General features: G+C 38.9%; 1 protein-coding gene across 6 annotated transcripts in view; it reads right to left on the bottom strand.

Moving 5' to 3' along the window:
• The window catches only part of CUNH1orf21 (chromosome unknown C1orf21 homolog), a 264,779-nt gene that overhangs the window by 39,276 nt on the left and 210,376 nt on the right, over positions 1-15,127 (bottom strand). For all 6 annotated transcript variants that reach the window (XM_027868525.1, XM_027868524.1, XM_027868522.1 and 3 more), the window contains one exon: positions 55-131. In XM_027868525.1, the coding sequence (XP_027724326.1) occupies positions 55-131 (77 nt within the window). The remainder of the gene's footprint in view (positions 1-54; positions 132-15,127) is intronic.

Raw genomic sequence — 15,127 nt, 5'->3', positions numbered from 1 at the left:
TTGACTTAAAATATTATCATAAAAATGAAACAGGGAATTAGAAAAATAACTTACTTTGCTCTAGGTTGATGTACCAATCCTGGAACCTCTTTATTAGGCTTAAGTCTTACATTTGAACTGGCACTTTTTTCCTGCAAAACAAACATTTAAAGGAAAGATTAGGAAACTGGTAGGTAGGCAACCAAACATATATTCATGATCAGAGGGTTAGGTTTGTACGTGGAGAGATGTAGTTATGATACAGTGGAAAGGTGTGGGACAATGGGAAAATGACTGGATTTAGAGTAAGAGGTCTTAGTGGGACCTAAATCCAGATCACCATTTCCTACCTCATGTAACCTTCAGCAAGTCACTCAATCTCATTAGGTCACATCTTCCTCAACTGTAAAATGAGGAGGTGGAGGTGGGGGGGGGGGGCTGGATGAGTCTCTTGTACCACCAAAGTTATAAACCATGAGAGCACTTGATTTGGTATTGGAGAACCTGGATTCAAATCCTGAGTCTGTGTGCCCTTGGACAGGTCACAGCTCTTTGGGCCTCTGTTTCTTTATATGTAAAATGACGGTGGCAGATTAGTTGGTCTTTGAGGGCCCCTTCAGCTCTATGATTTATGATCTTAATAGTTTTGTCATATTAGAATGGTCTTAAAAACAGAGTACACAAGTGGAATCTGTCAACTCACCTGATGAAATAATTTAAGCCTGGAAAAAAGGAAGCATGGCTCATAAAAACTTGATACTACTAATTGTGAAGATGATGTTGAGAAAACAAAATATAAATATTTAATTCTTAACTCTTAAAAATGGGGATTGATGAAAATTAGCAGGTGTGGGGAATATGTTAAGAAGGAGGGAGTACGTAAGATTCTAGGAGAGAAAACCAAGGATGACAGTCAAATTGGTAAAATCTCAATCATAACTTCTTCCCAAATTGATTAAAATTGGCTATTTTTTTACATATAAGTGGTAGCGATGGCTTACTGAGACAAAAAATGTTCACACTGTCAGAGACACATATAGGTATATAACTAAAAATGACTACCAATCTCAGTCTTTTTAGAAAGTAAAATTGAATTCAAATGAACTCCTTAAATTTATTCCCTGCCTGAGTTCAAGATATATGTGTTGTCTGCTCCTCTGATCACAGGTTATACAAGAGAAAAATGATCCTAAAATTTTAAACACCAAGGTACCCATTGAATCAATATGTAATCTGTAGGCTTAAAACCCTTTGATTTTGAAGACCTCAAAGTTTTTCACAATGTCTTTACCAAAGAAAGAATTTTTTTAAATTCTCATTTTCATATGAAGGCATAGATGCCCGAAGAATTGGAAAATTGACTGAAATCAGTGTGCTAGAATTATTAACTTAAAACAAACTCAACCTTTTCCTCACATGCCAAGGAGAATAAGCCAACATGCCAATCTCCAAGAATTGACTATTTTTACTAAGACTAACCTGTTTCCCCTATAACTGTCAACTGAAGTTATGCACTAAAGTCGGTGGGGCTAAAATGTTGTGGCTATAGAGAAGGTATAATCTGGCTGTTGTTATCTGTATGATAATACTGACTGTCTAAAATAGGGCAATTATGATTGTATTTCCTATTAGAAGAGGACAATTATTAAAGTTCCTTAGGAGTCCACACTATGTAAGGTGTCCCAAAAGTCTTGGTGTGGTAAAAACAATCTTAAAATAGCACTAAAACTTTAGGGATGACTTTTGGGACACCTTGAATCTCTTTGTACTAAGCTCAAGAATCTTTCCATTTATATTTAAAAAAAAAAGGAAAATTCATTGCAGAAGACTCCCCATCTCCTGACTCTGAGCATTTTCTCTGGCTGTCCTCCATGTTTAGGATTTTCTCCTTCCTCATCTCTGCCTCTGGGTTTCCCTGTCTTCCTTCTGCAAGAAGCCCCTCCCAGTCCTCCCTAATCTTACAGTGTCTTCCCTCTGAGATTCTCTCCAGTCTACTCTGTATATATCCTATGCATAGTTGCTTGCACGTCATTTCCCCCATTAGACTGTGGACTCCTTGAGGGAAGAGGCTGCTTTTCTTTTGAGGGGGTGGGGGAGGTTCCTTGCATGCCTAGTATTTAGAACAGCTCCCAGCACATATAGGAAAGCATTATATTAATTATATTAATAATGATTATTAACACGTTTATATATCAATAATATAATTATATTAATCACACCATATTACATTATCCATTATATTAATTACATTAATAAATATTTGTTAACCAAGTGAAAATATATTATGTAGGCTACAAAGCATGGCTGCAGCTAGCACAAACCAATACACTGCTGTATTTTTCTTTTTTGCATTGAAAAGCACTTACTCCACAAAGCGCTGGAGATACAAATCAGAACAGAGACAGTCTCTGCTCTCAAGGAACTCACATTTAAAAAAAAAACCAACTAGTTTAATTTTTTTGCCCAACAATAAAATCATTTTCCCTCTCTCCTGCCTCCATTGAGGAAGAAAAGGAAAACAAAACTCTTGAGAGATTATATTTTCTTTCTACAAAAATGGGTGGAATAAAGAGAACAAGAAGAGAGAGACACTTCTGTTGATGTCCATCTATTCAGATGACTACTCCCTCTCTATCTCCACTCCTCTGTCCACTCTCCAGCAGCCACCTGTCCCTATGGCTCCCTCCTGGGTGCTGGTTCTCTCCACCTCAATGCTCCCCAATACCTTAAACTCATCAGACAAAACTGAAGTCATCTTCTATCTTAAAACTCTTCTTTCTCCTAGCTCTCCTATATTTTGTTGATGGTACCACAACCGTCAAAATCATTCAGGCTGTCATCTTTGACTCCATCTTCTTCCTCACTCCACAAGCAAATGAATTCTCATATCCTCTTAAATTCACCTTTGAAACATCTCAGGTCCCTACCCTACTTCTCCACACAGGTGATCACCACTCTCATTTAAACCATAATCACCTCTCTCCGGGACTCCTTGTTACTTTCAGTTTATCCCTTCTCCCATCTAATTTTCACAGTTCTGTTAGAGTAATCTTCAGAGCAATGCATTAGTATGATATTAGTATCATGTAATATATTAGATATACTAGTAAAATATAAATTCTTGATCCTAGCATGCAAGGTACTCCAACAGTTAGCTCTAATTTACCTTTCTAGCCTTATCTCATATTCCCTTTTCATTTAATACATTATGTGGGTTTATATTATAATATATAATTATATATAATATATATGACATATAATATATAATTATATAATATATAATTATATATTATATATATAAATAATAAATAATATATATAATATATAATTATAGTTGTTTCCCCATTAGTAAAGGATCTATACAAATATCTACACCCATATGTATATATATGTATATCTATACTGATATCGATACCTATACCTATTTCTCTATCTATACCTATATGGATATGTATATCAATACCTATACTCGTGTCTTTATCATCACCCGTTACCCAGATTATTGCAACAGTCTCCAAATTTGTCTTTCTATCTCAAGTTTCTCTCTTCTCCAAATCATACTGGACACATCCTGGACAAAGTAATATTCCAAAGTACATATCTGACCATGTCATTCTCCTGGTAAAAATCCCCCTACTACCTTTAGGATAAAACACAAAATCCCATTTGGTATTTAAATCCCTTCACCATCTGGTTCTGGTCTGGCTCTCAGGCTTATTAAATGTTAAATATTAATAATTACTTATTTAACTTAATTAACTTAGTTAATAATTAAATATTAGTCACCTTCATTAGTCACCTAGTCAATATGGCTTGTTATTCCTCATTTCCCACCTCCATGTCTTTGGCAAAGGATGAACCCCATGCCCAGAATGTTCTCCTTCCTCCCCTCCACCTCTTGGAATCACTAGTTCCCTTCAGAACTCAGGCCAAGTGTTATCTTCAACATGAGGTTTTTCTTTACAAATGCTTTACCATGCTCCTTTTGTATTTACCTTTTGCATACTTTGTATTAACTAATATGTACACCTATTGTTTCCTCTGATAGAATGCCAGCTCTTTGAGGTCAGGCACTGCTTCATTTTTTTGTTGGTTTGGTTTTTGTCTTTGTAACCCCAGGGCCTGAGGCAGTGCCTGGCATATAGTAGGAACTTAAATAATGCTTAGTGATTGACTACATCACTCATTTAAGTATTCTTGCTATTTAGATCTGAGATTAACAAAGGCACTTAATGGAAAAACTTGATCTAACAAAACCTCACATTTTTTTCAAAGTTTTTATGTATAATATGAAACCTATCAGAGCTTTAAAAATTGTCGGAATAGGGTAAAGATTTCCAATGGTAACTGTATAGAATGTACATGCAATTGTAACCGATTTACCATTTATATGTAATAGTAATCTATTTATTTTCAACTTATAAAACCATACCTTTCAAAGTGAAATGGATTTACTACACATTTTTAAAAAATAGATTGCATAGTTGCTAAGATAGGATAAAACCCCCAAACAATATACAATCAATGATTCCAGTAGCCTTTAAGTCAAGCCTCATTTTTGTCACTTACATGCCCCTATGCTCCATGTAATAAACAATTCTGAAGGTCGTAAAACAGAATATAATGAGGGAAAAACAAAATTCAAGATTGGCCAGGCTGGCTCCCTCCCCAGTGGCTCCAGGTTGGGGTTGTGGAGTTGATCTCATGTAGCAGACAGAACACGGAATTTGGAGTAAAAAAGAACTGGGTTCAAATTACATGTCTTACACCTACAAGCTAGGTGACAATGGACCTCACTGAGCCTCAGATTCTTCACCTGTAAAATGGAGCTTATAGTACTTACTCCCCAACATTGTTGCATGGCTCAAATAAGATGGTGTCTCTAAACACATTCTGCAAACCTTAAAGCACTCTTCTAAATGTCAGTTATTATTATCTGTTGGCTGCTCTATTTCCCCAAGAGTCCCTGGGGGCTAGATAGATAAAGAGTGTTTATTAAGCACTTATTATGTGCCAGGTTCTGTGCTAAGTGGGGATACAGATACAAAGAAACAAATAATTCCTGCCCTCAAGGAGCTTACATTCTAACAGAGGAAGAGTGGATAACAGCTGGAAAGTGGAGGGAAAGAGGAAGAGGGAGCTGCTCACCACTAAGTTCTGAAGATGGTTAAGACGACAGGTAAAGGCCTGGATGGGGCGAGGTAATTTAAAGGCCCACCTATTACAGCCCAGCAGGGTTTGAGGGACTGAGTCCAAATTTTTGGAATGGAGCTGCTGTAAGATGGGCAGGGCTGTGAGACAAGACTGAGGCAAGATGTAGTGGAACTAAGATGACTAGATTTTAGAGTTGGTTGGATACTGGAGAGAATTCAGCACACAAGTTCTTAAGCGTGGGTTCATGGACCCGCAAAGGTTCTATGGGATGATTTCAAAGCATCTCTGAACAGAAATGAGAAAAGAAATTACGTTTTTATTTCAATATAATTGGTTTCCTTTATAATCCTAAGTATTTTATTTTACATATTTAAAAGCATTATTTAGATAAGGGGTCTGTAGGCTTCACCTGACTGCCAAAGGGTCTATTATACAGACAGACACACAGACAGAGACACACACAGAGGCACTCACGTTAAGAACCACTGACTTGTATAGAATCTTTTATTTTACAGATGAAGAAAACGAAGCCCAGATGACTGAAGTGACTTGTCCAGGAAAATATAAGGCAGCAAGAAGCTCCATGGGATTTGATGTGTGTATGTATGCTTGTACATGGGTGTACATATATATGTATATACAAACCTATACACACATGTATATATACATGGAGCTATATGAAAATATATTTTACATGTGAAACTATATGAAACACATTTTTGAAATATATTTCACTCTATGAAAAAAATAAATAACAAAATGTGAATATTTCATGGCACATTGAGGTTTACAAAGTTCTTTCTGGACAAGCACCCTACAAGGCAGGTAAGGCAAGTATTACTACCACCATTTTACACATAAGGGAATGGAGTCTCAGAAAGGTAAAGGCCTCAGGGCTAGCAAGGGTCAGAGTCAGCAGGTCCAAGTCTGGAGTTCTTGTCATTGAACTGGTGCTACCTTTTAAGAAGATGCATCACATTCTAGACTTCCCAAAACGTAAAAAATCAAAGCCAGTGTCAGTCCTAAGTATACCTCATGCTAGCTGGAGCCTATGAAACAATTCTCAAAAGTTACACTGGGTGATGCACACACAACGATGCCGTGTCAAACACAGACTGTTTAAATTAAAGCTTTCTGACAGGCAAAGAGAGAGGGGAGTGGGGCCTCAGTGAGCAGTATATTTATATACAAAGCAAAAGAGGTAACATGGTAGAATGTGAAGAGCTTTGGTTCTGGAATCGGACCTGGGTTCAAAAGCCACCTCCATCCCTACTACCTGTGTGATGTTGCTATATCCCTTGGTCTGTTTCCTCGTCAGTCAAATGAGAGGGTCAGACTAGACGGCATCAGAGTCACTTTCAGCTCTCCATCTATGACCCTCCCTTGATTTCAATGCCCTTTCCCTCTGGAAAATAAGAGGGTTGGACTTAATTTGCCTGTGCTCTGAGGTCTCTTCCTGCCAAGGTTCCATGAACGCACCATTCTTCTGAAAAACCACATACTATCCTTTCTCTCAATTCTCTCTCTCTCTTTTTTTTTAGGCAATTGGGGTTAAGTGACTTGCCCAGGGTCACACAGCTAGTAAGTGGCAAGTGTTTGGTCTGAGGTCACATTTGAACTCAGGTCCTCCTGACTCCAGGGCCGGTGCTCTATCCACTGCGCAACCAACCTGTCCCTCTCAATTCTCTTAACTCTTTGCTGTGACACAGACAACCAGAATCATGACCAGTTTTTCTGTTCAAACAGAGCAATGGCAAATATCCAAGTGGAAAGAAAAAAGCTGCTTTGTCAGATCAGCCAGACCTCAGCATGTTCTTCCCCTTCGTGGTCTGCAGCATCCAGAGCAGTCGTGCAGAATCCAGTCTGCTCACACTGACTGACCAGGCCTACAGCTGTCTTCTAATTCAGATGACTCGGTGCCCACTAAGAGAAAGTCTGCATCATTTACTCCTCCTTTGAGGTTAACCAGCACACAAACCAACTCCCGAGCCATGAAGAAAAATGGTTTAACCAGAAGAGCAATAGAAACGCAAGGGCTATGGAGATCTACTGGAAAACCACAACAGGGGAACTCATTTTTCATTTTAGAAATCTAGAAAAAAAAAAAAAAGAAATCTAGGAGCCTAGGGAGCTATGTCAAGAGACATAATTCAGTTGGAGGGGGCTATGATTTATACTGTGGAGATGAGGTCATTGCCCATCTATCTGTCACATATATGCAAAAGCACCACAGGGTGGATTGCAAAGGGGAAGGGAAAGAAATAAACATTTAATAAGTGCCTACTTTGTGCCAGTCACTGTGATAAACTCTTTACAAATATTATCTCATTTGGTCCTCACAATAACCCTGGAGATACATACTATGATTATTCCCATTTGACAGATGAAGCAGAGATTAAGTGATTTACCCAAGGTCACACAGCTAGTAAGTATCTGAGGCCACATCTGAAACTCAGGTCTTCTTGACTCCAGGCCCAGAGTTCTATCTAGTGTACCACTTAGTAGCTTGACTGAACTCTGGAAGGAGTAGAATATAAGCATCATTTGGAGCACTAGGCTTTTCCCCAAATATCTTTCTTTTTCTTTTTTAAAAATTTTTTATTTTTAGGTAATTGGGGTTAAGTGACTTGCCCAGGGTCACACAGCTAGTAAGTGGCAAGTGTTTGGTCTGAGGCCGGATTTGAACTCAGGTCCTCCAGACTCCAGGGCCGGTGCTCTATCCACTGCGCAACCAACCTGTCCCTCTCAATTCTCTTAACTCTTTGCTGTGACACAGACAACCAGAATCATGACCAGTTTTTCTGTTCAAACAGAGCAATGGCAAATATCCAAGTGGAAAGAAAAAAGCTGCTTTGTCAGATCAGCCAGACCTCAGCATGTTCTTCCCCTTCGTGGTCTGCAGCATCCAGAGCAGTCGTGCAGAATCCAGTCTGCTCACACTGACTGACCAGACCTACAGCTGTCTTCTAATTCAGATGACTCGGTGCCCGCTAAGAGAAAGTCTGCATCATTTACTCCTCCTTTGAGGTTAACCAGCACTCAAACCAACTGCCGAGCCATGAAGAAAAATGGTTTAACCAGAAGGGCAATAGAAACGCAAGGGCTATGGAGATCTACTGGAAAACCACAACAGGGGAACTCATTTTTCATTTTAGAAATCTAGAAAAAAAAAAAAAGAAATCTAGGAGCCTAGGGAGCTATGTCAAGAGACATAATTCAGTTGGAGGGGGCTATGATTTATACTGTGGAGACGAGGTCACTGCCCATCTATCTGTCACATATATGCAAAAGCACCACAGGGTGGATTGCAAAGGGGAAGGGAAAGAAATAAACATTTAATAAGTGCCTACTTTGTGCCAGTCACTGTGATAAACACTTTACAAATATTATCTCATTTGGTCCTCACAATAACCCTGGAGATACATACTATGATTATTCCCATTTGACAGGTGAAGCAGAGATTAAGTGATTTACCCAAGGTCACACAGCTAGTAAGTATCTGAGGCCACATCTGAAACTCAGGTCTTCTTGACTCCAGGCCCAGAGTTCTATCTAGTGTGCCACTTCGTAGCTTGACTGAACTCTGGAAGGAGTAGAATATAAGCATCATTTGGAGCACTAGGCTTTTCCCCAAAGATCTTTCTTTTTCTTTTTTTAAAAATTTTTTATTTTTAGGTAATTGGGGTTAAGTGACTTGCCCAGGGTCACACAGCTAGTAAGTGGCAAGTGTTTGGTCTGAGGCCGGATTTGAACTCAGGTCCTCCAGACTTCAGGGCCGGTGCTCTATCTACCGCGCCACCTAGGTGCGCCCCCCCCCCCGCCCAAAGATCTTTCTTAGTGATGCATTTAAGCTTGCAAATTGTGCCGAGCATATGTGTTATTCATCTCCAGCCATTCCACAGGGAACCATACTTCTATCCCATTATCAATGGGCTAATATATGAAAAGTTTCATTACATGTTGTTGTTCAGTTGTGCCCAACTCTGTGTGACCCCATTTGGAGTTTTCTTGGCAAAGATACTGGAGTGGTTTGCCATTTCCTTCTCCAGCTCATTTCACAGATGAGGAAACTGAAGCAAACAGGGTGAAGTGACTTGCCTGGAGTCACATAGCTAGGAAGCGTCCAAGGTTGGATCTGAACTTGGGAAGATGAGTCTTCCTGATTCCAGGCCCAGCGCTCTATCTGCTGTGCCACCTAGCTGCCCACACAGCAAGCACCAGAATACAGGGGACAACAGTTTAAAGCATTCCCTTGGCTGAGGAGCCAAAGAGCAATCAACTAACCCCCCCCCAACCCACCCTCCAATCATTCTGAATTAAGAGAGCCCTGTACATCTAACATTCCCCTTAAACTAGGTAAGTGCCAGCAGAAGGCCCTGCCCTGCGCCGATCACTGGTCTCCAGTTGTTCCATGATGTAACTGGTTCTACTATCATCCCGTGGATTCTGAGCATCATTAACCCACCTGTGGCTGATGCAGCCATGCAGGGGGGTAATCAGTCTCATTTCACATGCAGTAATGTTCTGTGTTCCGTGACAAGGGGCATGTTACAGGCCCTAGACAGTGGATAGGAAGCCAGTCTCGGGAGTCAGGAAGACTTGGGTTCAAGCCCCACCTTTGAAACTTATTGGCTGTGTGACCCTGGTCAAGGGACTTAACCACCAGTGCCCCAGGCAACTGCCTAAGGCAATAACTTGTAGGAGAATTAGAGATATATATTGGCAAAAGGAGTTTCCTCACTGGCCATTCCCTTCATCAAAAAACTCACAGTTCCAGTCCCTCCTCAAAAAACAAAACAAATCACTTTATGGAGAGAAAACATGGGATCTTTGGAGCTGGAAAATCTAGTCCTCAGGATCCATGGAACCATGACCCCACACCCATCTCCCCACCCCCCTCCCCCGGATGTCACAGTGCCCTTTGGATGCATTCAATCTGATGCATCCATCATCTTTTATTCTGTAATACAACTGTGTGTGTCTTATTAACCCCTTACTAGACTGTAAACTCTATTAAAGGTGGTACAGTGGATGGGGTACTGGACATGGAGTTAGGGAGACCTGAGTTTAAATCCAGTTACAGCCACTTAATAGCTGTGTGACCCTATGCAACCTATTTAAGCTGCCTGTCTCAGTTTCCCCATATATAAAATGGGGGTAATAATAATAATATCATCTACCTCCTGGGGTTGTTGTGGGGATCAAATAAGTTACTATTTGCAAAATGCTTTGCAAACCTTGATGTACTACATAAATAATAGCTATTATTATTATTAAATTTTGCACCTATCCATGCAATTGTTCTGCTCATAATTTTTAGGGGCTCCCTATTTCCTGACTAGAATAGTTCATAGTCCTTTGCAATAGACACTACTTGACAAGTTCCTTCTGTTTGTAGAAAACTGTACAAGTGTAAGGGTGAGCACCTCAATTAATCATTTAATTAACAGAGTAAGCTAGATAGTAAGGAACTTTCCTATAACCTCCCCATCATGTGTGAACATGCCCTTAATCACTATGAAAGGATCATAGGATGTTGCTAGGCAACGGATGAAAGGCAGATGACATCACATTGGAAACTGCCTAGAAAAACCAACACATTAAAATATAAATCCCCAAACATCTCCTCACAACAAATATAAATATTTTAAAATTGTCTGCCACTACATAAATAATAGAAAACTGACTGTAATACAATAATATTTTTTCTCAATTGAAAACCCTTACAAATACATCAAAAGCTGACTCCAGTATACTCACTGACTTGTCACAGACTGATCCTATGCATAGACATAAACTATTTGTGATAAAATTAGTTTTAGCAGAAAAAAAGTGAATGTAAGCTCTCTCCTGCTTTATTTTCCCTGATGTCTGTTCAGTTGAAGAGAAGAAATAAGAAGGACATGATAGTTATGTTCAAATATTTAAAAGGCTGCCATGTGGAAGAAAGATTTAGGCTTGTTTTGTTTGGCCTTAGTGGGTAGAACTAGAATCAGTTTTTGGAAGTGACAGAGAGGCAGATTTAGGATTGATATAAGGGAAAAAATTAGCAATTAGACCTATCCCAAAATGGGACTGACTCAGGAGGTAGAGAGTTTTTCATTACCAGAGGTCTTCAAGCCAAGACGCAACAACTACACTTCAAGAATGGTGTAGAAGGATTCTTCTTCAGGTACCAGTTGAATTAGTGGGCCTCTGTTCCCTGTAGCATGCTTATAGCTACAAAATTCTGTGATTCTGTTCAAATTATTCCATGAAAGAATCTACTGGATGGTCAACCTCAGCTCTCTCACATCATCTGAAGCTGTTTGTTGGATGAGTGCACATTAGAGATGCTGCTGATGAGATTCTCATTCATATATCAATTGGATCTGATTGCTTTTAGGTGAGCTTTACAATTGTGATAATTTATTTATGTCTGACTAGAGCTGCTGGTTACACCTATTAACACTAAAGCCATTCTTAACAACTGTTGGATGGGTCTCAGGAAGACACAAACAATGGTCTACTGGTGATGGAGCTGTGAAATGGTCCAATCATTTGGAAAAAAGTAATTGGAACTATGACCCCAAAGTCAGTGATACCACAACTAGGCCTTGACCTCAAAGACATCAAAGAAAGAGGAAAAAAAAAGATCTATATATGCAAAAATATTTAGATTGGCTCAATTAGTCATAGCAAAAACTGAAAACAAAGGAGGTGCTCATTAGCTAGGAAATGGAGGACCAAATGACAGGAGATGAATATAATAGAATATTATTGTACTGTGAGAAATGCTGAAAGGCACAATTCCAGAGAACTCTGGGATTATTTATATGAACTCATACAGACTGAAATGAGCAAAGCCAGGGGAACAATTTATATGGTAAGAAGAATATTTTAAAGAAAAAAATCTTTGAAAGATTGAAGAACTTTGATTAGTGCAATAACCAGTCATGATTCCAGTGGAGTGGTGATGAAGCATGCTACCTACTTTTTGACAGAGGAGTGAGGGACTAAAGTTGCAGAATGAAGCATATACATTGTTGGACAGGGTAAATGTGTGGCATTTTTTTGTTGGGTTATATCTATTTGATTGGATCGTATTTTTGTTTTGTTATTTGGAGGAAACGAAGAGCTAGGGAAATGTTGTCCCACCAAAGAATATAAGTAAATACAAAGCAATACATAAAAGGTACACAGAAAATAATCAGGGGTACCTACTTAGCAAGAGGGATCAGGAAAAGCTTAGCGTATGAGGTGGACTTGAGATAACTTTGAAGCAATTTGGGTATTCTAAGAAGCTGAAGGGAAGAGGCTGCGCATTCTGGGCAGGATGGTGAGTCTAAACAGGAGAAAGGAGTTGGGGTATCATGTATGAGTGCAGCAAGTATGCCAGTTTGGTTGCGGGAAAAATTTTGAGACAAAAATCAGAGGTTGTTGAGTTATAAGGGTTCTCACTGCGGAGTGAGAGTCAAAAGACCGAAAATGATTCATGAAATGTTTGGATGCCCCTAGTTACGTCATCTACCAGATAAGTAATCTTGGGCCAGGTCGTCTTCTCGACCCTAGTTTGTAAATGGAGGTGTGATGGACTAGGTGATCTTCAAGGTCCCTTTCTAATACTATTCTATAGTATATAATATATAAATAATATGACATAAATTATATTACAAATTATAATATAATCATAAAATAATTAATATTATAATATATTAATAATAATATAATATAAATATATAAAATAATAATTCTATAATTTTGATGTAAACAAATGAACAGCCAGAAAATAAAACCAAGAAATAAGGCATAAACAGAGAAACACTCCTGATTTCATAGGACCTAGATTTGTATATAGTAGGAGTAGTCAGGTTTTTGAATGCAGACCTTCCGATTTCAGGTTCCAGTGACTTTTCCACTACACTGTGCTCCCATCATCTTTTTATGACAGCTCTTACTATCCTAGAAATGACTGCTTTGGGTATTCCATTTCAAGAGTTGGCCAGGAAGGGCTCATGATTTCCATAAGCAAGGTAAAGTTTGGAACTTCTGAGTGCCTGAAAGCAGGGATGCTCCTGTTCTTGTCCTCTACATAACCCTCTTACTAAATTACACTATTTTGGGGGCAGCTAGGTGGCGCAGTGGATAGAGCACCAGCCCTGAAGTCAGGAGTACCTGAGTTCAAATCCAGCCTCAGACCAAACACTTTACTAGCTGTGTGACCCTGGGCAAGTCACTTAACCCCCAACTGCCTAACCAAAAAAGAAAAAAAAATAAATAAATCACACTATTTCATTACCTTTCCTCTCAGTGCCACATTAAGCCTCTGCCTTCCAAGCAATGAAAAGGAGTAGTCATGGCACCCTAGAAATGAATGAGAATGCATTTATGGAATCCTAACTATGTTCTAGACACTTTGTCAGGTGGTGGGGATAGATATAAGCAAGCACAATAGCATCTTCCCTCAATGAGCCTGGTCTATTGGGATAGAGGTGTCAAACTCTGCCACCATCAATGGGCCCCCAAAACACCCCTGTGCTGCCTAAACCAGATCAAAATATAACTGGGAAATAGTCAAGAAACCAAATAAAAATACAGTACAACAAAGATAAATGTTAATTTTGGTTTTCAAAGTCAACTGGCATTCTGAAGAGATCCTTTCGATTTGAGTTTGACCACTATTGGGGAAGACAACAAATACAGGGGAGCTAGAAACGGAATAGGCTAAAAAGGGATTGAAGGGCTAGTCGTGGGGGGAAAGGAGAAGAGGTCGATATCAAGCAGGGAGGCCAGAAGTCAAGGGAGGGTTCTGCTTACTTTTGGAGAACATAAGTTCCTGGAAAAGGAGAGACATTCCTTTTGTGTGGCATAATTAATGATATGTACTAATAATAACAACAATACTAACAACTATCATTTATACAGCATATTAAGGTTTGCAAAGTGCTTTACAAATAGTAGCTCACTTGATCCTCATAGTATCTCTGGTACCATTATTATCTCAATTTTACAGATGAGGGAACTGAGGCAGATTGAAGGTTAAGTTACTTGCTCAACATCACACATTTAGTAAATGTCTTAGGTTGGATTTGAACTTAGGTCTTCCTGACTCTAGATCCAGTGCTCAATCCACTATGCCACCTAGCTTCCTCTAACTTATTAGATATTAACCAAATGGCAAAAAAGTGAGTACCAGCCAAGGAAAGACATAAATGTGTTTTTCATTCCAGAGGGACAGCAGGTCAGAATTTACTTATGTCCATTTCACTTTAGCACTTATAGTTGTGAAAGGTCATTTGTCATTCCTGGAAAAAATTTTCATTCTTTGTATTTCATTCTTGGCCAATTCTAAATTCCACATTATACACACACACATGCCTATACTCTTTAGCAAACTCTTCCTAACAGAAGTCAAGGAAAATGATTTAAAGTCAATATCTTCACAATGCCCCCAGGCTTTCTAATGAAGAGAAGTGTCAGATCTACCATGGGATGATTATTTTACAATGTGGTGTTAGGAATTAAATATCTATACCCAGTCATGACAGTCAACAGTCAAGTGTAGTATACTTTTATTATTGATGTACTTTTAGCCCCAGGCTGCTAGAAAATATGGCTTGCAGCTACAGTCCAAATTTTAAAGAGTTCCTCAAAACTCAAGTATTGTACTTGGACAATAAAGATGGTGATTCTCTTTTTCTTTACAGGAAAGGTACACTGTCTGGAGTATCTTTATTCTATACTTTGCATAAGAGATATTTTTACAACTTATAGGCTATTCGATCTAGTTTCTTTTATCTACTATCTTCACAACACCCTACTGTCTAGAACTGATAACATTATTAATTACAAACCTAAGAATCTCAGTGTCCCTCCACAACTTTATGTTCAATTTTGGTGTTGTATATATAAAGATGGGGTGATTGATTGAACCAAATCAGGCTCAGAATAATTTGAAGTGAGGAAAGAGAGTGTCCTGTGGGCCAGGGAGACTGGTGAACTTTGAAAAGTTGGA

Source organism: Vombatus ursinus, unplaced genomic scaffold, assembly GCF_900497805.2.
Source record: "Vombatus ursinus unplaced genomic scaffold, bare-nosed wombat genome assembly UNPS02014789.1, whole genome shotgun sequence".
Classification (NCBI taxonomy): domain Eukaryota; kingdom Metazoa; phylum Chordata; class Mammalia; order Diprotodontia; family Vombatidae; genus Vombatus; species Vombatus ursinus.
This window is presented reverse-complemented; position numbering and strand designations above follow the sequence as displayed.